Genomic DNA, 24,625 nt, shown 5'->3' on the forward strand with positions numbered 1-24,625 from the left:
CTCTTCTTCTTCTTCATTTTATTTTATCGTTTTTATCCTTTAAGCTCAATCTGGACCTGCAATAGCCGAAACCACCCAACCCCATTCTCTATTTCATACTCCCCAAGCGAAAATCATTACCCTCTCTTCACTTCCATCTCCATTTCTTTCCCGTTTTCTGAACCCATTTCTTTCCATCTCTATCCATGACCACCGAATCATAAAACCCCATTTAACTCCTCTTCCACTCCTCTATTCCCTTCCACTAACCAAAAATCTCATCGTCACTTCAACCTTCCCACTTCCCAAAACCCATCTGTTAAATCCTGTAAACAAAACCCAACCAAAACCTATCTCTTCCCAAGACCCATCGACCATCGACACTTTCTTTTCTGGAGTTTAGGTTTCCAACTTTACCTCGATTTCATTCTTCCTCCGTGCGGGCAACGATTGCAGCAGCGAGTCTCCTAATGCTACGGCGATTGGGATTTTGGGCTGCACTTCATCAGAAACCCTTGCAGCTCTTCCGTCATTGGCGAACCAGATAGTGAAGCACATGGATGAACTGGACTGTCGATGGAGCTGAGAGAGCTGCAGTTACATATAAGTCTCAGCGGCTGTCGAATTTGCTATGGAACTCAAAATCTGGATTTTTGTTTTATTTTCGATATCTATTGTTTCGTCATTCAATTAGTTCTGTGTTTTTTCTTCGTTTGGTAGTTTCCGTTCTGTTCAAGAGGTTTCATCCTCAACATGAATCTGGGAGTCCGGTGGTTTAGAATAGTTTAGATGAGCTAACAGTTCGTTCTAAGTGGTAGCCATTAGAGAGCAAAACCCTAGCCCCTGCCCTCTGCTTCTTCTCCGGTTCTTAATCGATTGCAGCTGCGGGCGGTAAGTCTCTATCTAAGGGTATTTAGGCATATGGGTTTTGAGAGATGTTTCAAAAAGGGGAGATTTGGGGAAGATGAGATTTAGGTAAGATGAGATTTGCAAAAGATGAAGGTATTTTGGTAATTATATCCTAGCAAAGGTATAATTGTATATTATATTCTTCAATTTCAGATCCACACCTAAAATTAACGGTGTAGACTTAAATAACTTTAGGAGGTTAAAGTAGGGGTGTTACATGGAAATTTGAGAGGGTGCGGGTAGACTTGTCAGACACTTAAGGGGCATGAAGAATATTGAATGCATTTTGGTGGGTACGTGTATTTAACCCCCCAAAAAAGGGGAGGAAAATACAATTATCAGTGAAATCTGGCATCAATCAAGACTTCAACTATTGGGCATATTGGGTTGGTTGTGATGGTTTGAAAAGCACCACCACAGTGGCACCGTGGCATTAACTTTGGAACAACCCTTTACATGGCCTCTGAGAGGATCCAAGTCTTCATGGTGTTCATACGCTTGCTAATGGTACTGCCAAGAGCTGATCCTTGCACTTGACTTATATTGGACTTCCTCAACCACAGGACCGAGAATCCGAGATAGAACACGAGACTGACAGAACATGAACGCAGAATGGATAAAAATCAAATTCCAAAATGGGCCTCATTCTTGCACGCATTCCAATATCTGAGAACATCTGTGAACAGGAATTTATAACAAAAAACACTTTGACATTTGAGAATGTGTTGTTATTGACACAATGTGATCCAAGAATGTATACCAATCGCAGCCTTACATTCTGAATTGCTACCTTTGCAAGGTAATTTATGTTGCACTGAAAATTCCATGTTCCCAATTATAGCTGCAAAAGCCTAAACCATAACTCGCAGTTGCAGATAGGTACATAAAGCTGTTACAACTTACAACCCAAAAATTATAGACTAGTTCAATCTACGGACACTGTCCTCCAGCCAGATCTTGGTTCCAAATCTTTTAAAGAGTATCTGAACGCCGGATAAGACAGAAAATGAACATTAGGGAAGGTTTAAATGGATGGACCTGTGCACCCAATACAAATGAATTGTTTGTCAGCTTCCTAAATGCAGGTCTTCTTCTCAACAACAGAGCATCAAAAGTCCATATTGATCATTGGGAAATGCAATTGCAATGTAGTCCAGGAGGTGGTTAAAACTTCATTTGTCTGCCACCTGAAACTCATGTTTAATCAAAAGGCTTACAGTAATGGAGAATAATCTGACAAAGGAGATATCCAAGATTTCATCAAGACTTGGTCATTCACCATTGTGTAACTAGATTTATGCCATGCTAGATCTGCCAAAAAAAAATAGGACTCCTTAGAAAGTGCTGCGAAGATTGTCAGTGCTCCTTCTCAGACTTTGGTTAAGCCTGGGTGGAACAAGCTCAGCTACCCAAATTCTAAACAATGCTAGCTAAGACAAAATGCAAAATATATTGTTTTGCTTCTCATTTCACACACCAAACACAGCATAAATGGATTCCAACAAGATCTAACATTGCAACTACATATAAATAACATAAAAAGTCTTGTTCCTACATGGACAAAAAAGGACTATGACGTCAAATGAAAATGTTTCAAACTTCTGGTACACATAGCAAGAAAGATAACAAGCCCTTGGGTTCTACCATAACAGAATGAACAAGTAGCAGATTTTATAAATAATTTTCCATTATAACCAGTCAAACAGAAAGACAGACCTCCCTGATTAAGGAAATGTTAATTCACATGGATGTATTTCCCTAAAGCTTGTCAGATTTCCAAATAAAAGGATGGCTATGCAAAATCCTCAATGTTTGGCTGGTTAAAATCAACCTTCAGTCTTCACGAGTGCTAAAGGGAATATTAGCAACCAAGACTTTTGAAATAGACTCATGCGGATATCACTTAAGGATTCCAAACTTCCCCAGAAAAAGAGGACAGGTTCACAAAATCCCTATACTTTGTTGTATGTTAACAAAACTGTTTTCTTCTCTTTCCCCTGCTGGAACTGCTTACTTTTTGCATCATTTTGTATCCTATTTCTTCTCCTATTCTCTCTTCTTTTTCTCCTCCTCTTCTTCCTATTGGCTTCCCCGTCTTTTCCTATTTTCTCTCTCTTGCTACTGCTATCACAGGGTACTAGTTTTGCAGGACCCAGGAAGCATTACTATCAGAAATCAGGTTTTTCTGGTTATCTTTTGGTCTCTTTTTTATATGGGTAAAGTACATGTACCCCCCTATAATGCACCCAATATTCCTCGTACCCCCCTAAGCGGCTCAATATTCCACGTACCACCCCTGCTTTACACCCCAAATGCCAGATAGGTCCAATCCGTTAAATACCACCGTTAGATGCCAAAATTTTGATCATTTTACCCTTTGCTCCATTTTCTTAAATCTGAAAAGACTTAATTACCCTCACTTATTTGTTGCCCTAAACTAATTGAAAATGACCATTTTACCCTTTGTTTTATTTTTTATAAATGAAAAGACCTAATTGCCCTCATTTATGTATTACCCTAACCTAATTTGAAAAGACTATTTTACCCCTAAATATTTGTTCCTAAAAACCCCAAAATGCCCTCATCTTCCCCAAATCATCATCTTCTTTTACATACCCACCACCACCACCGCCACCGCCACCACCCACCATTGGCTTTGGGTTCTAAGACAAATGAGAGAAACAGAGAGCAGCAGAGTGAGGGAGTAAAAGAAAAAAGGAGCACTGAGACGAGAAAGCTTGAAGCTTCCCTGAGCCGGGGTAGAAGACTCTCGTCCGACATCGTCTTCTTCTTCTCCACTTCTCCTCCTTTTATTTTGATTTCTTTTCTTACCATCTCCATTGCATTTCTGAGACCCTACCAAATCCATTTGTTTTTTGTTTTCCCATCTTTAAACCCCAATCTCCAATACCCTATTCTCCCTTCTCCATCTAAAAACCCATCTCCGAGAGATGAAATCCCTCTTCTAATCTCCACCGAACCCACTTCATTATCTTCAATTCCTATTTTCTAGTTTTTATTTCATATCAAACCCCACCCATCTCTTTTCTCTTTCCACTCAACCAAACCCAAATCCAACACCGGAAACCTTTTTTATTTTCTCTTTGATTACCCCAATCCCATAACCAGAACTCCATCATCCCATCTTCTCCCTTCTCTCATATTCTTCACCCCTTTTTTATTTTAAGTATTAATATGTCTGTAATAAACCTCAGTCGCTCTTACTTGAAATTTCTGCAATCGAACGTGGGTCTCCATTCATCTTCTCAGCAAAGGTGTTCTTCGTCTCAGTGATCGGTTGTTGCAAGTGTCGGATCGAGGAGAAGCAGGCTTGCAGGGTTCCAGATTTTATTCAAAAAAGGGTTCCCTTCAGTTCACGGCGGCAGCGGCGGCGGTGGCGTAGGCACCGGCGATTATCGATTGTCGATTGTCAATTGTCGAGTTGGGTGGCAGTGGTGGTGGTGGCGGTGGCGGCGGTGGTGGTGGTGGTGGTGGTGGGTATGTAAAAGAAGATGATGATTTGGGGAAGATGAGGGCATTTTGGGGTTTTTAGGAACAAGTATTTAGGGGTAAAATAGTCTTTTCAAATTAGGTTAGGGTAATACATAAATGAGGGCAATTAGGTCTTTTCATTTATAAAAATAAAACAAAGGGTAAAATGGTCATTTTCAATTAGTTTAGGGCAACAAATAAGTAAGGGTAATTAAGTCTTTTCAGATTTAAGAAAATGGAGCAAAGGGTAAAATGGTCAAAATTTTGGCATCTAATGGTGGTATTTAACGGATTGGACCTATCTGGCATTTGGGGCGTAAAGCAGGGGTGGTACGTGGAATATTGAAGGTGATACGTGGAATATTGAGCCGCTTAGGGGGGTACGAGGAATATTGGGTGCATTATAGGGGGGTACGTGTACTTTACCCTTTTTATATTTACTTGTTCCACTTCTATCTATGTTCTGCTTAGTTGTTTTCTCTTCTACTCGACTGCCCCCCTTCTTCTTCCATATCTCTCTTATTCTGCTATATTATTTCCACAGGTACCAGACCATCATATTCTGTTCAATTTTCATTCTGTCTTCCTAAATATTCAGTACCATATTTCCCTGTTTCTTGAATTTTCACCTTTTAATTTATTCCCATCACTACCACAGCCTTTAATGGACTGACAAATCATAAATCAGTCTGGGTTTCACTTCAAGGTTTAGTAACCTGTCTAGACCAGTTTACCATAATTTCAACCTAATCTGACCTGGAATTTATTACTATTGATTTTCACATTTAGACCCTTAAATTAATTTCACTGTTTCTGGTTTGCTCTAAATATCTGCTCTTCATTATGTCCTTAATTCAGTCCCTTGCTTATCCCTGTTTGGAACCCTAATTCCTAATTTTATGTTCACTGGCTGCAAAAAATGGAAAAATAGAAGGATTTCTATTTAGAAAACATGCAGTTGTTAACAACCTTCAAGCACAAAAATATAATCAAGACAAACATGGGCAACTTAGTATTAAAAAAAAAATCCAAAATATGTGGTGCTACATCACAGTGAACCCACCAGGATAGCTTCAGGTTCAAGCTGACCGTGCAGGATAGGTCACACGTGTGAGTTTCTCTGATGCAGGTCATATTCCAGTGTAAAGAATAACGAAAACAACCTAAACCCAAGCAATATCACAAACACAATATTAATTAGAAACAACAATGGGACAAACCAATCTGAACCAAAGCCCCCATTCAGAGGGGAGGAAGGTCAGTTTAGATAGGTTGTCTTGAACAAACAGGATTCGGCTCAATGGGGTGAAGTCCAGGTCTCATTCAGAAATACCATCCAGACACAGCCCAAAGTCTACACCAGGTTAAGGATTACATAACCAAAGATTTTCTTGAAAGAAGAAGAGGAGGGGGAGGGGAGGCTGAAAAGAAGGTTCCTAGGCAAGTCAGGTAATTATGACCAAAAAACAAAACAAATATATTATTGGTAAGACCTACCTCCAGAAGAAAAAAACCTTTCCATTCATGGAGTTACTGACTAAATAACAGCATAACAATTTTTGAAACCCCATTAAATTTTTAAAAGCTAGATCCAATTGTTAATTTAGTTGGGTGCTGATTGCATACTATGCAATTACAGAGTTATTAAAAGTACATAAAAAAAATTGCAAAGCATTTTAGACTTCTAACCAGTCATAATGATGCCTCTCATCTGCCAATGAGGTTCCCAAGATTTGGTGATACCTCAGCACAGTGGTCCACAGCAAAACCAATGTGCTCTTTAAGCCTCTTTCTTTTACAACTATGAAACATAGATTGGAAAATATCAGACACAAATATAGCACAGTTTGTAGTGAAATTAATGTAAAAGTACAGCACCAGTATTTAGGCCTTCAAATGCTCTTACAGAACCTTGTTTCATGGGCTTGTCCTCAATTTCTTTTGCTTCCAAATGAACAGCTTGCAATGGTTGCAGATTTCAGAATTTAATCCTGCCGGTTTTGTTATACTGGGAATCCTTGCCTCAATAGGGCTATAATTGACGAATCCTGTCCAACAACTCCTCTAAAGATTGCAGAGCAACTCTGCAATGTTCTTTAGATCTCAACCCTTCATCCAGAACTTGCATGGCACGTTTATACAAATGCTCACACCATTGCAATGAGCTATTGGCATCAATACTGTTGGACCCATAATCTGGAACATGCATGTGCTTCAAATCCTTTCTCCATCGCGGAAGAATATACTGAGAAGGAATCTCCACTACACCATTATAGTTAAGGACAGTGAGAGCATGTCTACAAAGATAACCTTTAAAGTTGAACAAGTTGCAAATGCAACGAACTTCTACTTCAGCTGCACTATATAAAACTTCATAATCCCTAATCTCCCTCCTACCTCCCTCACCATCAACACGTTCTTTAACAATGTACACTGTAACTGGACCATCAACATGAACTTGTGTTGTATTAAAACACGAGAACATCTCCTCAACTTCAACCTGGAACTTCTTAAAAATTTCACTTGTATACACTTTTGAGAGCTGTGATTCAAAACAACATTTTGTCTTTAAGACAGGATTGAAATGTATTGACTCAAAATCTGCTCTGGCTTCTTTCTGAAGCTTCTTCTGCATAGCTAAGTCATACTTGTCGAGGAACTCTTTCAAAGAAGTCTGTCTATTCACAAGTCCATCAAAAAATGCATGCATGCTCTCGTTTCGTTGGGTAGTGGACATACCGGCAAGAAACACATCTTTTGAATAGGCTGGAGCCCATCTTTGGCGATCTTCATGCAACATCTGAATCCATTCATGATTCCCAATCACATATCTCTGGATTGTATCCCCCCAAGCTGTTTCAAATTCATTTACTCTCAAAGAATCGTAAACTGCTCTGTTAAATGCACTTCTAATTGATTCATATTCACACAATTCTTTCAGTTTCTCTGGAACTTTTTGCATAATGTGCCAGAAAGAAATATGATGATGGGTTCTTGGGAATATCACATCAATTGCTCTTTGTATGGCCCTACAATGGTCCGTGACTATAACAGATGGTGTGCGCCCTAGCATGCAGGTAACCCATGCCTTCAACAACCAATAATATGACTCTACTGTCTCACCTGCAAGCAAACCACAACCTAATAAAATAAATTGTCCATGGTGATTTACCCCAACAAATGCCACTAATGGTATCTCATATCTATTTGCCAAATAGGTGGTGTCAACTGCAACAACATCACTAAAGTAATGATAGGCAGATCGAGACCTAGAATCAGCCCAGAAAACATTCCTCACATTTCCTTCATTGTTGAGATCCATCAAATAAAAAAAGTTTGGACTCATCAATTGCATGCGACAAAAGAAATTCAAAATGCTTTTTGCATCTCCTTCCCTAATCTTCAGTTTCACATCCTGATCCAAGAATCGCAAGGCATCTCTTTCATCAAAACTTACGTTTTCATGATTCCACACGTCTAGGGTGAATGTTTGCAACAACTTATTTACTTGTATTTCAGCCTCACTATCTGAACGCGATTTTCTTTTAGTTCCAGTACCTGTACTCTTATGTGATTTATAGAATTGCACACTGGCAGGAGTGATTAAATGGTTGTGCTCAAGACTAACTTCCATCACTTTCCACTTTTCAGAGTCCATTAATTTAACCCTCAACATTGCTGGGCAGCCAGTTCTTGTTTCAGGCCTTAAGTTGTATGTTTCTCGCTTCTTTTTAAAACCTTCTCTACTACAACAAAGTACTGCAGCATACTTATCTTTATTCTTTTCTCTAAACCATGAACTCTTTACTCTGATGCCAAATCCCAGTTCCTTAGCATAGCAATTGTAGAAATTGTAAACATCATCATAGGAATCAAACTCCATTCCCACAAAAGGTGGCACAAACTCCTTATTCCCTAGTGTTCCACCTTTTTGACCACCAGAATCTGGTGTTGCACAATCTCTTTTTATCCCAGGCTCATTGCTCTCATCCTCAGACAATGGCTCACTATTAAGAGAAACAATCTCCATCTGCAAGACAAAACAAGCTTGTTAAAAATAAATAAATAAAGGCCCAAAAAATCAAATCATCTAAGTTAAAAGACAAGAACAACCATTGTACTTCAAACAATTGGTAAATATCATGCTCTAGTTCCAATTGTAATTCCAAGGTATCACAACTGACAAGATAACTGCCTCTAGCTTTACACCAAGATCTAGTCTACATAACCAACTACTTAATCCATTAATGGAAAAGATAACAATGACATATGTTCTCATGAGACCTTATCTAGAAGAATCCATCCCACTATCAGCAAATTCCCCATTAAAGCCAGGTTGAACAATTTTATAAGTTCATAAGAACCAAATCTTTCGTAATGAATGAACCCAATAAAAATTGGAGGAAATGCAACCCAGATAATGGCATATCCACTAAGGAATTCAAGGATGTCACAAATATCTGTCACGTGGCAGGTCGGATGGGGCTGAGATTTTGTGCACAGATAAACCCCAAGGTCCCTGCTTACATGTCAAGTTTCAACCCAAAAGTAGTTGCCCTAGTGGCAAAATAAAGCTCTGAAAAATGCAATTACAAAATGAAACTTACTGGAAAGAATGGATGGCTGAACATACAAGGGCATTATGCCAATACATGGGAGGATATATGATTGAATCATAGTGAAATTTTACACAAGGTCAATCCAAACCAGTTCCTAGCTATCCAATGGTCCGATTTGCCACATCACTCTTGCCCGTGGCACAACTAGGTCTACAATCAAGAGATTCCCTCATGACTGCGCAGTGAAGGGAACTTTTTCCACAAATTTTTCTATTTTGATAGAAAACAGAAAATAAAATTTCTATTTTGGATACATGATGGTTGTCATTTTAATAGTCTAAGGCCATAAACATACGTAAAACCCCAAAGGGATTGATACAAAACAATAAGTAAACCCCTAAAATACACAAAGTGATAAGGTAGACCTTATTACAATATACCAACAATACCTACAAGGTTCCTATCCACTTGATGTAGGCCGATTGAGGAGTAAGGGAGAATGGTCCAGTTATCTTACAACCAGCCCTATCAGACCCAGCCTGCCTGTCTAGGCCCTCTTCGACTGGTCCCTTCTTGTGGGCCAGGTCTAGGCCCATTACTACATTAATTACCTAGTGCATGCGTGGTGGTTTAAACTCTACTCTAGGAGATCCTTTGTGGGGCCTGTTGGTGATAGCATAATAGAGGATTGGGTTCTTAGATGATCTTTCTTTTCATGGTTTCTATTTCAGTATTGCATATTAGGTAGTTTCTATTTAGAGTTGTTTCTATTTTTATTTTTTTTAAAGATTAGATTTAATGTTAGGATTAGTTTCTGTTTTGAACAAGAGTCATTACCGGCAACCCAGCCCATTCCTGTTTTTCTGAAGTGATTTAAGAGGACAGTACCCCCTTCCTTTGAGTGCAATTTTGTTTTCAACCCCATCTCTGAAGCCAATCGGCTGCTGCTGTTAGAAGTTCATTAGTCGCTATTTCTGGTCTGTGCTGTAACTTCAATTTTGCCCATTGGTTTACATTGAATCTAATATGTGTTAATGCTCCTGTTGAGTGGGTGTTATGTTATTAGTTTGGGAATAAATAGCTGTGCTGATGTGAAGTTACTGCTAGGTTGCTAATTCTGAAACCTACTGCTAATTTGGTTTTCTTACAATATCTTTCCATCCCATCATTGGATTGAGATCAATTTGTGAGTTATTGAAGCTCATAAGGAGACCTATATGGGGCTGATCAGACTTGTAATTTGGGGTTTATCAGGGTGCTCATGCTGGTTTTGTAAGCCTTCTGATCTCTATAATACTGTTAGAGTAAATCCCATCACCACTGTTCCTTTACCAATGAATCTGCTATTTTTTTTGGGTGATCTTGGTTTCCAAATGAACAAGTTGCTTCTTTGGAAACACAAATGCCTTTCCCATTTGATTGGATGTGGAAGTCACTAAGGGATAGTCTCATTCCAGATCATTCATTTTATAACCAAGGCAGAGTCCCGTTGAACCATCAAGTTGGGTCACTCTTGGAGTTGAATAGATAGATCATTCTAGAATCAATTACTTCATTTCTGCTGTTTTAAAGTCTGCCATACCCAGTGGGAAAGACATAACCAAGATAATATTGATCTCATGGTCCAAAAATTACTCCCCCAACTCCTGCAGGTCCAGCCCTATCATTTCCACCATAGTTGAGCTTGATGGAGGTTGACCTAGTGAAGGGAGAGGAGGCCACTTGTCACTTGTGTCGGACAACATCCGCATGTGGGTGTGATCCAACAACCTCCCCCATCCTACTCCCTAATACGAAAGGAATATCATGGAAACTTTCATGAATAGCAGTCCAACTGATGCAATTGAAGCTGTTATCAATACCAGCACAACTGATGCAATCTGGGAACCAGAACCTTTAAAAATGGTTTGCTTTGGGCCTACAAGAATAATTAATAACTCAATTTTAAAGAAAAAATGGCAGTTCCATAAATACTACAAAATTTAGGACCAACAAGCAAATAGGACTGAAGTTGAGTATGTAACTGTAAGAAACTTCTTGGAGGGAACTAATAAAAGAGGTGGGGTTGGGGGAGGGGGGGGGGACTGGAACAAGGTAAAGATTAGGGGGTATTTATGGAATATAGGGAATATTGGTTAAGAATATGGAGGGAAAGTTTGCCTTAGCAGGTCCAAAGATTAGACAATAAGAGTATTTAACCTCAGCAAACAGCTCTGACGGAACAAAAGGGAACCAGTTCTGCACTTTGATTTGCTCTTCACAATCCACACTGGTTTTTGAAGTCAGATTGCGCAGGCTGGGTTGCCTTATAGTAGGTAAGTAAACCCTCAAATACCAAGAAGAAAAAACCAAGGATGAGGGAGTTTGAAATAAACTTTAGGGGCTGGGGTACCACCAAAAACAGAGCACGATGAACAGTATTCTTAGGGGCTGAGATGGGGAAGGAACCAGAGGAAAGAGGATCACATCACAGGGAGAAAGAAGGGAAACACAGCCACCACGGATCATGCCACACAGGCAACTCTCTTAACAAACTCAATCCACCTAAATTTTCTCTCTGCGTAGCCTTGGATTTACAATCATATATAAAGAAAAATAAAGACCCCAACCCCAAGGGGCAGCGCAGTTGGCAAGGGGCGAGACCTAAGGAAGCTGAAGGTCCTGAGTTCGACTCCGCCTCCCCCCTTGGGGCCACCCGCCTGAGGGGAAACTCCCTGGTGAACATGGGGCCCCCAGTATCTTCCGGTTCGTGTGTGTTGCAGGGTCGTGCACTAGCCCTGGGGGAATTAGTCGGCCAAAGGCCGGATACCTCCAGTTAACCAAAAAAATAAAATAAAATAAAGACCCCTAAAAATAGGAATTAATAACAACTTTACCCATAATAGGAAACTAAATCAATCAAGGAAAAGGAAACTGGTAACTTTCAAATCCCCTACGTAATCTACCAATCCTATCTAATAATTCCATACAAAAAATATTAATATTATAAAATAACCACAATCTCATGCATGTCCTGGTTTGGGTAATAATTGGTTCAATGATGCACCATACCCTTTCCTCTTCTTGATCCGTATACGATCTGCATCACCAACATGCTACCCAAACCATGATAATATATCAGAAATCCTCCCAGAGTGGCCGCTTTACATCCCGAAAAAGCATATTATTCATCTCCTCCCATATGGTGCAAAATAATTCCATGAGAGTGAGCCTCCATAGAAACAGAAACTTTAATATCATAAATCAAAGCTTAATAACTTATATATGGCACTACATTTTCTATACTCAGCAGGAGCACATTTTCACAATTCAGAAGGGTAAAGTGAATTGCATTTCCAGCCATTACATGAATGATCATTGGGGTAAACATATTTCTTAGACTTGAATTTGGCTTTTATTAATGAGGAATGGTTTGTGCAGCTTAAAAGGTTGTCCCAACTCCCAAGAGAAAAAAGTGAGCAGTTCTTAAACTTAGTAGTGACAAAGGTCCCGAGCTCAAAAAGTTTTTCTTTGGGTTCTTCCAAGAACAAGAGAACATGTTTAAAGGTGAAGCAACGTGCATTATCCACAAGCATTTTCAGTACATGTAACACTAATGACTATGATTGTTATATTTCTAAGTGTCTCCAATCCCCAAGCAAGATGAGCTTTTTCCAAATGATTGTCAGCCAATAGCTTTAGTGTGATGAACCAACGTCATTGATCAGATTAAGAGAGGTTTAAGCACCAGCTGCACCCTAAAGTCAGGGGATGTATGGAGCTAAGTCTTATTTCAACCATATAATCACATTATGTTATTAAACACATCATTTTAATTACCCAGGGGGGGGGGGGGAGGATTTAATAATCCTATAACCAAAAGAAAGAAATGAAGATCACACATTGAATTGAACAAAACCCAGGACAACATGTGAAGCAAATACTCAGGAGCATTTTTATCAAAAAAAAAACCCAGTTGGAAAACCAGTCCATCAAACATCAAAACCCAGTCTCATATCCACGAATTACAGATGGAATCAGAATCTACCAGTCTGTCTAAACTAATCCTTTTAGACCCAGTTTAGGAGCCAACAGATAATTTATTTCTCTCCAAGGATGGGAAAAAACAAAAGGAAGCACCTAAAGTTTAAGATAGAATCTTCACTTACAGACCAAAAACATATAAATATATCAATAAAATCAGCATACTGTGGAAGAAGATCGATTACCAGCCTTTCGAGTTTCGACCCAGAGGGATCACTTTGGTTACCGTACCAACACAGACACACAGGCTCGAGCACAGAGAAAGAGAGAGATTGGGCGGTAGTTTGGTAGGGAAGGGTTTCCAATTACGAAAGAGGGCCTACGAGATGTCTGGGAAGTGGGAAATACGCTGGGCATGATGAAATAGACTCTGGGCGTATAGTAACTTGGAGAAAACTGTGCGAAAACCATTCGATTCGAATCTTTTTGAGAACAGCCGGAAGGGAAAATTATCCTCTCAGGTTCTCTGGCCGTACAAATCCTAGTGTGGGGTTGGGACTTGGGACCCCACCTGGGCAGTGTCTTCCGTACAAAAATACCCTTATCAAATTTGTGTTCCCTCTCCCTTACCATACCTTGCTGATGTGTCTGTGTGATCCTGTTATCCAGGGCACACCTGTGACCTGACAGGATCCGTTCTTGACTTGGCCTGGGACCTGGGTCAAACTGGACCCAACCTTGGTCTTGGTGCCTGCCTACTGAGTATAGAAATGGCTAATTCTATTGGATATGGTGAGGTATGTTGCATGAGATCTATGACCCCAGAGTCTGTTAGAAACCTAGTGATCCACTAAACCCAGATTCCAGTTCGGGTTGGGTTTGAATGGAATGTGTATTGTTTCAGCCAATGTTCAAAAACCGGCTGTGGATCACTAGGTTCAATCCAGATTAACTTGCCCAACATAATGGTTTTTTTTTTTTTCTTTCTTTCTTTTTCTTCACCCACAGTGAAGGAAGAATCTCTCATCCACCACTTTCAATGGTTGGATGAGACTCTAAAAGTTAAGAACAGTAGAAATGGAATTTCAGACAGTCGTTCAGTAGGAGAGAGTAATAATGAGAAATCCAGCTAAGGGGCCAGGGTGGAAGAAAAAGAAACTCCTAGTGTTGTTTTAGTTTAAATGACTGCTTACAGTGAACCAAGTATTTATTTTCTGTTTTTCAGCTGGAGAACAAAGTACCTTGGGTGTTCATAAAGTGTTCAAAAGGCTCTCATGGGCTTAGATCTACTAGTAGTTCCCAATGGCATTTTGTTAGCCTGCGAGTCTATTGACAGAAACTATTAAGTGATTTGAAATTGCAGGATGGCAACCACAGAATGTGCCAAAATGAATACATGAAAACATCCAAGTATGCCTTCTATGTTCCCTCCTTCCTTTCTGTCAATATAACAGTAAAAATTGATTAACTATACAACATGGTGGTTTCATGGTTATTCATAACTACAGAGTCATCACCAAGGTCGGATTTTGATTAGACAAAAGCAAAGTGGCTTAATGTATGGCGAATACCCAAAAGAGTACGAATTAACTCAAGCTTTTTCTTGGATCGCACTCTAATTCACTAATGATGGTCCTGCTGTCTTTAACAATCTAGCAGAAACATAAGGGAGTGCTTCTAGTTTCTTCACAGTTCTCACCCTCATTTTAGTTCTTCCTATCTCCCTTCTATTTTTGAATTGTCCGCTCATATATGAATTGAGACAACAATGCCACTAGAATAACCCCCAAAATAGCAACTTTTCGCCAATCAGGTGAAGAAGAGATCAAGGCATTAGCAATCCCAATGCTAAGCAAGCCGATTAAAGCAAGGTAAATGTTCCTCCTAACTTTTGATCCGGCACTCTCTTTATTAACTTCTTTAATCTTCTCAATTTCCTCTTTAGCTTTAGCTTGCTCTCCAGGAGCCCTCTCCCCCAGGTTCTTGAAGAAGAGGCCTTCATTGCGACCCTCCTCTATTTGACCTTCGAACTCCACTAACTCCCTGTCATTTTTCTCAATCTCCTGTTTATTAAACTCTGTGCTTTCCTCAAATGCCTGCGCCCGGCTCTCTAGATTTTCCATTATCTGCCAATCACAAATGGAAGGCCAACTCATCAACAGAAAATTAGAGAAACAAACACTATTAGAAAATGATGAGAAACAAACCCTGGCCCCTGCTTCATCAAGTTCCTTGAGCGCATTTTCTCCAATCTCATCAAATTCAGCATTAGCATCTTCGGCAAATTGGGTTAGATAAGCAGACCGCTCATCTAAATAGTCAGTGAGTCGGACCTTCTGGGTTTGAAGCATAGCAATTTTGGCCAACAATTCCTGTTTTTTTAGATCTCCTTCAGGTGGCGAAGATTCAGAACCAGAGTCATTGGACTTGCAGAATGAGAGAAGGGAGCTTTTCTTGGTTGGCAGTTTTCTCATGTGGATAAAGGCACATTTGCCGGGAAAGTAGCTCTGAAGGGCCTTGATAGCATTCATTTTGTGTTTTGCAAGGAGATCAATGCGACTGTTCTGGGTATGTTTAGAACCCACAGCTCTGTTTTGAACCTTACCAACTGTTTTCGCTCCCTATCAGATAAGATTAAAGCTTACTGCTATTGGAATATAACCAGGGCATTGATTTGGTTAAGAGTGTAAGAAGAACAACCAGACAGAATTCCTTTCCTATTCCTCATTCAAATATAATTTCATAAAAATTTAGGGTGGCAATATTGACACTCCACTACTTTGCTCTGGACGCTACATTCAACCTTTTACCGTTTGGGGCATTGCTCTGGTACAAAGCAGTTGTAGTGGCTAGAGTAAAAAAGGAGCTTCAAAAGCAATGTACTACATTTATATATTATTTGTGTATGTGGTGTGTAGGTTTATGTAAGTGTGTATATCCCTAGCATTCCTCAATTCTATTTTGTTCAAATTTCTCATGGAGAATGAATTCGGCGAAAGGCACCTCATCAACAAAGAGAATTCTTACCAAACACAACTAGTTGATGTTAGAATACCATTTTTTAGATTAATTTAGGAGCAGGTCTAAGGATACTACTTTACGCCATTGAATGCACAGGTAAGGATGATTGAAGTGTGCAAATTAGAGAAGCAAAACTAGGGGTAGGCTAAAGATTACCAAGGGAGAAATAGTGAAAAAGGATATGAAAGCCTTTAGGATCAACAATAAATTATGGTTGTAAACAGGGTTGAATAGTGAACCAGGTTTCATGTATTGAATCCCATTTAGTTGGGAAAAGCCTTAGTAGAATTGAGCTGAGTTGAGTCTAAATAAATTATTTTCCTTCTCCATAATGGGTGAAACTTAAAATTTTCATTTCGTGAGATCATTCATTCAGATCAACTTGAACAGAGTGGAAAAACATTAGCTATGTGCATCTTCCAATGACAGGAAATTTCTACTAGTTGTAAGACTAAAAAACTGAATTTTGGTCAAGAAAACCAGCAAGTTCACATGCAAAGACCCAACAATAACCAGAAAAGAGCATCAATAGTTATCTTTGGTGTTGGCAAACAATGGTTTTGATCTGAAGCTGATATATTGCTTCTTTTACTTGTAAAGAACAATAATAAACTCAGAAACTAATCAGTCATTATTTATGTCTCTTTAAGCTCTTTTATGTCAGAAACCAAAAGAGATGGTCAGATACCTAGTGCAGTGTTGGATAGTATAGTAGATTTTCTAAAGATTTAAGAGTAGAGACTGAAACCATGCTGGGTTCCTTAACAAAGAAAAGGAGGCATACTTTTGAAGCACTCACAACCATACCCTAAAGCTAATGAAGCATGATAGGTAATATAGTAATTTTCATTGAAATGAACAAAAAATTACAATCTTTGATAGATACAGTGATCAACATCTTTTTTAACAAAGATCTGAAAACTCAGGAATCTTACTCCAGTCCTTTGTTGATTTACGCCTCCACTGGTTGCAATCATCAAATAACGACTGGGGTGGGTGTCAAACTTCAGTTTCTGAACCATGAAAACAGGTTTAGTAGTCCAGAAAGCAGGATTCCAAGATAAAAAGGAAGAACAAAACAGAAATTTATACCAAGAGTAAAATAATTTGTTGATTTAATTGGAAGAACAATTCATTGAGGACTTCAGTAGCAGTATAGCAGCGGTAGCCAAATAAGGCTTTCGATAGTTGGGAATTAGATACATGACACAAAACATTAAGGTAAAACTCAAATCTACGGAGTTTGTGAATCTCCAGAAGCTACAATCATGGCAGAAAGCATGAACAAGAAAACCAAAGGGTAAGAACAGTATAGAAAACAGCATTAAAAATCTTTGAAAAAGAAAAATAAACTTATTTGACGCATTACTGAGTCCATGGTAGAATATCGAGACTTTCGATCCCCAAAGGTGATAGCCTGAACTCCTACACTCCATCTACAGTTCAAGGAGGCATAAACAAAGCACAATATCAAGTTAAACAGAAATGAATGGATAATGGTTTAAAAAAAAAAGTGAGCAGCGTTGCTGTCGATTTTTCAACTGTAGGATTGGAATATGAAGGACAATTATGGTCCTCTCTACTGACAGAAATACCCCTCTAGATAAGGAGTGTCAAATTATAACTAAAATTGAAAACCGAAATCAAAACAAAACCAGACCGAGTAAAAAAACCGTGGTCCGGGAAGGGCCATATTGTCATAATATGCGTATCCTTATTTTAGAAAGAGGCTATTTTCTAACTTGTATTAGTGAATATAATTTTATAATACTAATAACTTGGATATGCGGCATTAATAAATGTGATTTTACAATACTAATATATTATCAGATAAAAAAAAATCACATTTATATAAATTAGAGTCGAAACCAAACTAAATACTAGAATCACCCCTACGCCCGGTTGCACAACTTACATTGCCCCTACACCCTGAACATGGACGCACGAAATGATCGTTGCACCCCTTGAAACCACAAAAATTACCAGGGTGTGGTAGTCATTTTCGCATGTCTCCTGTGTCAGGGCACCGTGTCTGGCGTGACTGGGTGGCGTTTTTTCTCCAAAAAAAATAATGGAGATGGTTCTCTGAAGAAGCAACATAGAGACACACCAATGAAATGTGACAGAATGGTTTCATATATAGGAGGGCAGCAAGGTTATTCATGAGAGAGAGAGAGAGTGCTATGTATCCTTCCCTAGCAGTTCAGACAACTTTTTCCCAGTAAATAATTACTTGACATATGATTGGGATACGACATCACAAATTTTTGTGAGATTAGTATTTCTATAATGCTACAAGTGGGTAGTGTCTCTACCTAACCTATCAGCGTAACAATCCATTTCTCCTAACAATATTAACGATGTCAAAAGTTGGGCTGAATAAATAATCTAAATCAAAACTATTCATTTTCAATTTGGATCCTCTACTATTGCTTGCTCGTTCTGCGGGCCTACTTCCTCGCACAGGCAGGGGCGCAATGATCGCCCTACCCACTGCCCGAGTGGGGTAGGGGCCGTCATTGCGCCCCTACCTATGTGAGGAAGCACATTCTCAGGACAAGCAGGCGGCAATAGAAGATCAAACCCAAAACTGACCGACAACGATTGGAAAATATAATAATTATTTATTTTTAATATATGATGAGTCATATGATTGATATAAAGCCGCAAACTTAACATGCACTCCAAGGGGTGTAACTATCCAATCAATCTCACTTGAATTCAGCTTTGTGTAGTTCAAAACGAAAGACCATTAAAGAATCCACATTTTCCCATAAGGTGTCAAATAATTTGTAATCTTACTTTTATTAACCTTATTACAATACAATAAGTTTTTTTATTTATTTATTTTTTTTTAACGAAGGTAAATATGATAATCTCACATGTCTACTAAAAAAAATGTATAAGAAAATAACCAACATAACGATAAATTGCTTTCAAATTATTTTTGAAAATCCTTTTATATCCTCAACTTAAAATACTCTTCGGTATAAGACAAGGGGCAATTTGTCAAGTTTTAAATGTGTATTTGATATTATGTGAATATTCTATTTTTCAAGTATGTATTGGTTTCCCAGTTTAGATATATTAATGCAATATTAGATGATACTCTTGTGTATTTATACCCTTCAATGTAATGAAATATACATGCAACTATTTACATTATAACATATATTTTTTTTTTGGGTAAAGCATTATAACATATATCAAAGCCATGAATATGGGGAACCGCATCTCTGCGCCAGAAAATCCAACCTCTTGTCTGCCGCTCTTCAACCCGCCACACTCAGTACTGTCAGTTTGGACCTGCATTACCACCACTTCATCTCTTCAAACAACCACCATGAGAGATGTCTGTTGCTATGGGCCCCTGTTTGGGATCTTTCTCTTTAAATTTGAATTTGCGTTCGGCATCTTTTACGGTCCAACCTTGGAGCCCTCGGCCTCTTAACTGTCCTTTAGAATCAATCCACTTATGCAAGTGACGGAATACAAGAGATTGTACCCCCCACATGCCTCAACGCAGTTTGCATGTCACATTGGAAGTCCTCTTAATTTTGAGAATAGCTAGTTGATCTCATGGACAAAAGCAATAATGAGCATTTGGATTGGTTTAATGAGACGGAGGTTGAGATCTTCGCACACTTGGAAGTTACAAATTTACTAGTAAATTAAGAAAAACATATGTATATGTACATAAATAGACTGAAGAGTATGTAGTGTAAGATTTCCATAAGGTGGGCTGGTATAGTCCCACTTTATTTTAACAAAATCGGTTTAGTTGTGTTGATGGGAGCTACCTTAATGATATGAGTCTAGTTACTATGTATGGATCTAAAGTATTGTTTCCTTAATGGGAAGGAAACCTTAGTTTTTATGCAGGGTTGGTCCCTGCCCTCACCACTATAAATAGTTGTCACTGGCCTATTAAGTGACATCTCTGAGAAAATCAAAAGTTGAGTGGAAGAGGATAGAGCAGACCAACGCAGATCTTGTGTGACAGAGATCGTCAAGAGTTTGGCTTTCACAACCATGGATCCAGGTACGTCAAGAACACCCCTGGATTTATTGTATGCTCATTGATCTCCATGACTGTTCCACATGAGTTATTCTATCAAGTAATACTCGAGAGTAATCAAAATTAACACTTAATTTGTACATGCAAACTAACTATGTTGGAGAAAGAAAATACAAATCGTTTTCTTATGTGTTCTCTAGTACTTAGGTGGATTTTAACTTGTCCAAGTGAAAGGTTCTCTGCAAAAAATAAAGAAAAGAAAAGAAAAGATTGATAAACAAATTGAAACGAATTGAAGTGAGTTTTACATCTTTTTTTCTTTCTTTCTTTCTCTCTTTCTTTCTATCAAATTAACAAGAAGAGATGATGGGATGTATTTTGTAATTAATTAGCTCACCAGCACAGAGTGAATGCCATCTAAAAGTGGCAAAAGCAATGAAACCAAGAACTGTACATCTTCCTTTAGCTTGTCATAGTCTTCATCATCTTCAGCCATGAGTAAGGAAATGAAGGCTTCTCTATTAGGGATCAACTTGAGAGCTACCTATAATAAAAATATATAGAGAGAGATATTATATATCTTAGTTACTACAGGAAGTTATTAGGGATATCTATCCCCATTCTTGGCCATGTCATCTCCAACATGTGAAGAACGTGTTGCCAACTCAGCTGTCATGCATGTTGGAAGAGTAACAGGCTAGGTCATCCTCCTCTATTAGTACTGGATGCCTTAATTGTAACTAGGCCAAATGTTCTCTGTGCCGGGATGCAGGCTGTGCCCAGACACATGGGGGTGGGCAAAATGACCACCCTGCCCTTCTAAATGGCAGACTCATGTGTCTGGGGCCTCTGGGTGCAGCACAGAGAACATCAACCCAACTAACTATAACAAAAGAAAAGGGGGAGGGGGAGGAAAGATGCAGGTTTTATTAATTACTCTATAAGCAGCTGAGGCAATCCAACCGTGCCATGGTTTGAGTGCAATATCATAAGAAGACTCTACCACTTGCTCAATGGGCTGGTTTGGATCTTTTGTTAATTAACTTGTCTAACAAAGCTACTGCGAAGTCCATGGACCTAATTAAGTAACAAGCAATGAATGAAGCAAGTCGATCATGTTTTATGAGACTCATGAAACCTCGATCTCTATAATTAATTACTTTGTTCTCAAAGAAGAGAGAGAGAGATAAAGAGGTACCTAGTGAGCCATACCAAGACTCTTGAAGAACTGGTAGGCTTTCTTGCAGTACCCTCGCTATCCTCTTTCTTCAAAACTTGAACCAAATTCGAATAGATTGAAGGTTCTGATTCACGCAGCTTCTCCAATCTCTGTAGATGGAGCAGTAACGAATAAACATATAACAAAGAAGCTTCCTGGCCGGCCGGGCTACCTAACCTAACACTGCCTAATCCGACCTTTCACAGGAAAAAAGGAAAAAAGGAAAAAAGGAAAATGTAAAAAAGTTTGTTCCAAATTAATAATAAAACTTTTTGGTTAATAATTAGTTTAGTTAGGTTTGTCTTTGAATTGCCTTTTATCTTAAATTACCTGAATATTCTGGTGTACGTCTTGTATCAATACCACCATGGTTGGCCCGATCTTATCTGCAAAAGGAACAGATCGAAGAAGCATCACCATGCATTCATCTTCATTGGTGGGTATTAGTACTGCAGAGACAGAGAGCAACCCGTACCAAGAAGTTGAAGAAGAAGCAAGTTGCAGGTGGAGAGAAAGGGTTTGGAAGGGATGATGAGGGTTGTATCTTGATGATGAATGCCAGGTTTAACTATGACAACCGAGGAAAGCTCTTCAATGGCAGACCTAATTATCCCCTTCTTCTCATCAAACCCTTCCCTTTTCCTCTTCATTTGGCTGGCCTGTCTCTGATCAAGTCTTCTTCCTCTTCTTAATTATATATCGATCTCCTACGTACGACATAGGTTACAAAAGGGTATCTACCCTACCTTTACATTCTGAAATTAATCACCTAATAAAGGAATTGAAGGAGGAAAAAAGAATAAGAATCTAATTAAAACTTTCGATTAAATTAAATTTGCATTTACAGTACTTTGCAGTTAATTTTAGTTGATTGATTGGGACCTGATATTTGACCTCTACAGTACTTTGCAGTTAATTTTAGTTGTCCACTCGTTATCGGTTATTAGTATATATATATATATATATATATATATATATATATCTAAATAACTAACAAACTATATCTCTTAGATTTGAGAATATATAGTTCCACCAAAACATGTACTGATCAGACATAAGAAGGTACCTCTAAGATCGTTCTTATTGGATATGATTTTATCATTCTGAGCTCTTGAAACCATTTCCTGCAAAGTCTAATGGAGGGCCAAAGATTGGGAGTGGGAAGTGGGAGGTGGGAGGGGGGAGGGGGGTTTGGAGTTTCTAGGGATAAACCATTATTTTTATTTTTTTGGATAACTCCAGGGTAAAGATGATGATTGGAGGATAAGGAAAATTAACATTAATATCCAATTTAGTTGACAAAGCTATGGTTTTACTATATATGGGATTTAATACACTAGGTCATACATACTAAAGTGCAGTTAAAAGAAGGATGGGGCGATTATCCTAAGGCTGTGTTTGGTATGCATTACCAAACACAACCCAACTCCTCCTCCTTATCTTCTGACGACTTCAAACCATTTGCTGTGTCTTATGTCACATTTTGACTTCTGGATGGTCTTTCACGTTTGGTTCCAACCTACCCCATACAGACTATGAGACTAGGCTGGACTAGGACCGTGGATCTTACTAAACTCAAACTAATCCAAGCCCCGTCGGCACATCAAGGACTGAAACCACCCAATTACTACAGTTAAGCTTATCAAGCACAAAGTTTAAAAATCAATTTGGATCCTGTTCGGCCGGATTGAGCTACCTAGACATGATGAGGCGTGTAATGACCATCTTATCCCTGCCCAAATGCCTTGCCCAAGTGAGGGTAAGGCAGTCATTGCATGCCTTATCATGTCTAGACAGCTCGATCCTGTCAAAACCCAGAATCAAATACGAGATGGGCTTCAATCAATTCTGAATTTCGGATTCGAAGAAGATCGTAATTGGGATTTGATCATATCCATAGATTCCAGCTTCACACATATAAGAATTGGGATTGATCATATCACCCATTCGTATGGCCAGTTAAAACATGGTACCCTTTAAAAAAATGGTATTGAGATATGGATTGGCTGTATTGGCTCGAATCACACAGTTTTATCCTCAGTTTCAACAATAAAAAATATATATATATATTTTTGGACAGATTTATCCCTTAATTAGGATACCTGGATTGGGCATGGCCAATACCGATATGGATCAGCCAATACGCCCGATCTGTTACCGTTTTTTAAAACCATGGCCAAAAAATGAAGCTTGACACAGAGTGATAGAGGGAGGGTTGAGTTTGAGGATCCTAACGCCGCGCGCATAAGAGTTGAACAAGGACCAAAAGACAATGGGCCACAAGTTCATATGTAAAGCCCAGTCAAGGTCCATGGGCAGGCAGGCAGGCAGGCAGTTTGATGATTGAGTCACGAGTCACGAGTCACGACCAAGTAATAATTCTGTACCCATTACAAGAAGGTCCATATCTTATTCCCTTGTAAAGTGTAGAGAAGTGCAGTATAAAACGGCATCCATTCCAGATTAAAAAAAGCCTGTAAACTGTAACAACTTGTTTCATCTTCTTATCCATTATCACAACCTCAGAGACAAAAAAAAAATTGTGCTTTTTGAGGTGAGTCTTCTTTTTATGTACAGATTTTCTCGTATATTCCTTCTCTGGACTCTTTCCAAATTAATTCCTTTAATCTATTATAATTTAATTGTAATTGCTGAATGTTCCAGTAATTCTTCAGATGGTGAATCTGAAAGGATAGTGTAAAATCTCATCTTGTTTAACAGTGTGAGAAGATTCCTGTGCTCCAATGCCTCTTTTTGTAAATGTATTTACCATCTTAAATGATATTTGGTACTGTGTAAGAACCAGATCTGAATTTTTATGTACTCTTCGTTATCCCATTTTTTTTTTTTTGTTTTTTTGTTTTTGTTTTTTGGATAGGTTTCGTTATCCGATTATAGAAATGCAAAGGGCGAGAAAAAGAATGGTGAATTTTGATGGGTGATTTCAAGTTTGGCTTGTGCTTGGGAGTCCCTCATGATTTAGAAATAGTGAGGATTTATTATGCCTTGACCTGCAACTTTGAAGTGATGTGTTATCTGCCTTGATAACAAAATTGACAACAATTAATGCTAATTTATTTGGTAAATATTTTCTTATCAGAAGAGTTGCATATCACTTGGTCTTCAAATAAGTTACTGTGAATCTGTGATGTTTCTGAGCCAATAGATAGTAGTTGCTTGAAGCAAGTTGACATGCTGAGCTTTGCAGTTATTCTGTGGAAACTGAAGTTTCTTCTACTCCTGGATTTGGGAAAGCCATATTTCAAAAAAAATAAAAAAAAATAAAAATTTCAAAAGTCCTTCTGTTCAATCTTACAATATCCAGTAACCCTCGAATCAAGAACTCAAAATGATGAATGATCAAGGGAACTGTGATATTTATGGGTCTTAAAATAAATATCATTGCCTGTTTTAGGGCAAGGAGAATTGGAGCTAGGACCTCCAGGACATATGGATATCCATCTA

The 24,625-nt window shown here is 38.6% G+C and overlaps 2 protein-coding genes and 2 pseudogenes across 3 annotated transcripts; 1 reads left to right on the forward strand and 3 right to left on the reverse strand.

The window, feature by feature from the left end:
• The window catches only part of LOC122639374, a 28,202-nt pseudogene extending 3,769 nt beyond the window's left edge, over window positions 1-24,433 (forward strand).
• On the reverse strand, window positions 5,958-13,254 carry LOC122639354 (protein FAR1-RELATED SEQUENCE 6-like). The gene is made up of 2 exons (XM_043832184.1): window positions 13,148-13,254; window positions 5,958-8,410 (listed from the first exon to the last, which is right to left on the reverse strand). The coding sequence occupies exon 2, from the start codon at window positions 8,408-8,410 to the stop codon at window positions 6,413-6,415; it is 1,998 nt and encodes a 665-aa protein (XP_043688119.1). The 5' UTR covers window positions 13,148-13,254; the 3' UTR covers window positions 5,958-6,412.
• Window positions 14,484-17,373, reverse strand: LOC122639359. 2 transcript variants are annotated; one of them, XM_043832203.1, is made up of 4 exons: window positions 17,293-17,373; window positions 16,859-16,933; window positions 15,110-15,523; window positions 14,484-15,028 (listed from the first exon to the last, which is right to left on the reverse strand). In XM_043832203.1, exons 1-4 carry the CDS (start codon window positions 17,299-17,301, stop codon window positions 14,630-14,632), a joined length of 897 nt encoding a protein of 298 aa, XP_043688138.1. In that variant the 5' UTR covers window positions 17,302-17,373; the 3' UTR covers window positions 14,484-14,629. The 2 variants fall into 2 exon arrangements, with proteins under 2 accessions (XP_043688138.1, XP_043688133.1); XM_043832198.1 differs by lacking the exon at window positions 17,293-17,373 and having other exon boundaries at window positions 16,859-17,082.
• LOC122639316 lies at window positions 20,145-21,810 on the reverse strand (annotated as a pseudogene).
• Window positions 24,434-24,625: the final 192 nt, after the last annotated feature.

The sequence above is a fragment of the Telopea speciosissima genome, chromosome 1 (genome assembly GCF_018873765.1).
Source record: "Telopea speciosissima isolate NSW1024214 ecotype Mountain lineage chromosome 1, Tspe_v1, whole genome shotgun sequence".
NCBI classification, from domain to species: domain Eukaryota; kingdom Viridiplantae; phylum Streptophyta; class Magnoliopsida; order Proteales; family Proteaceae; genus Telopea; species Telopea speciosissima.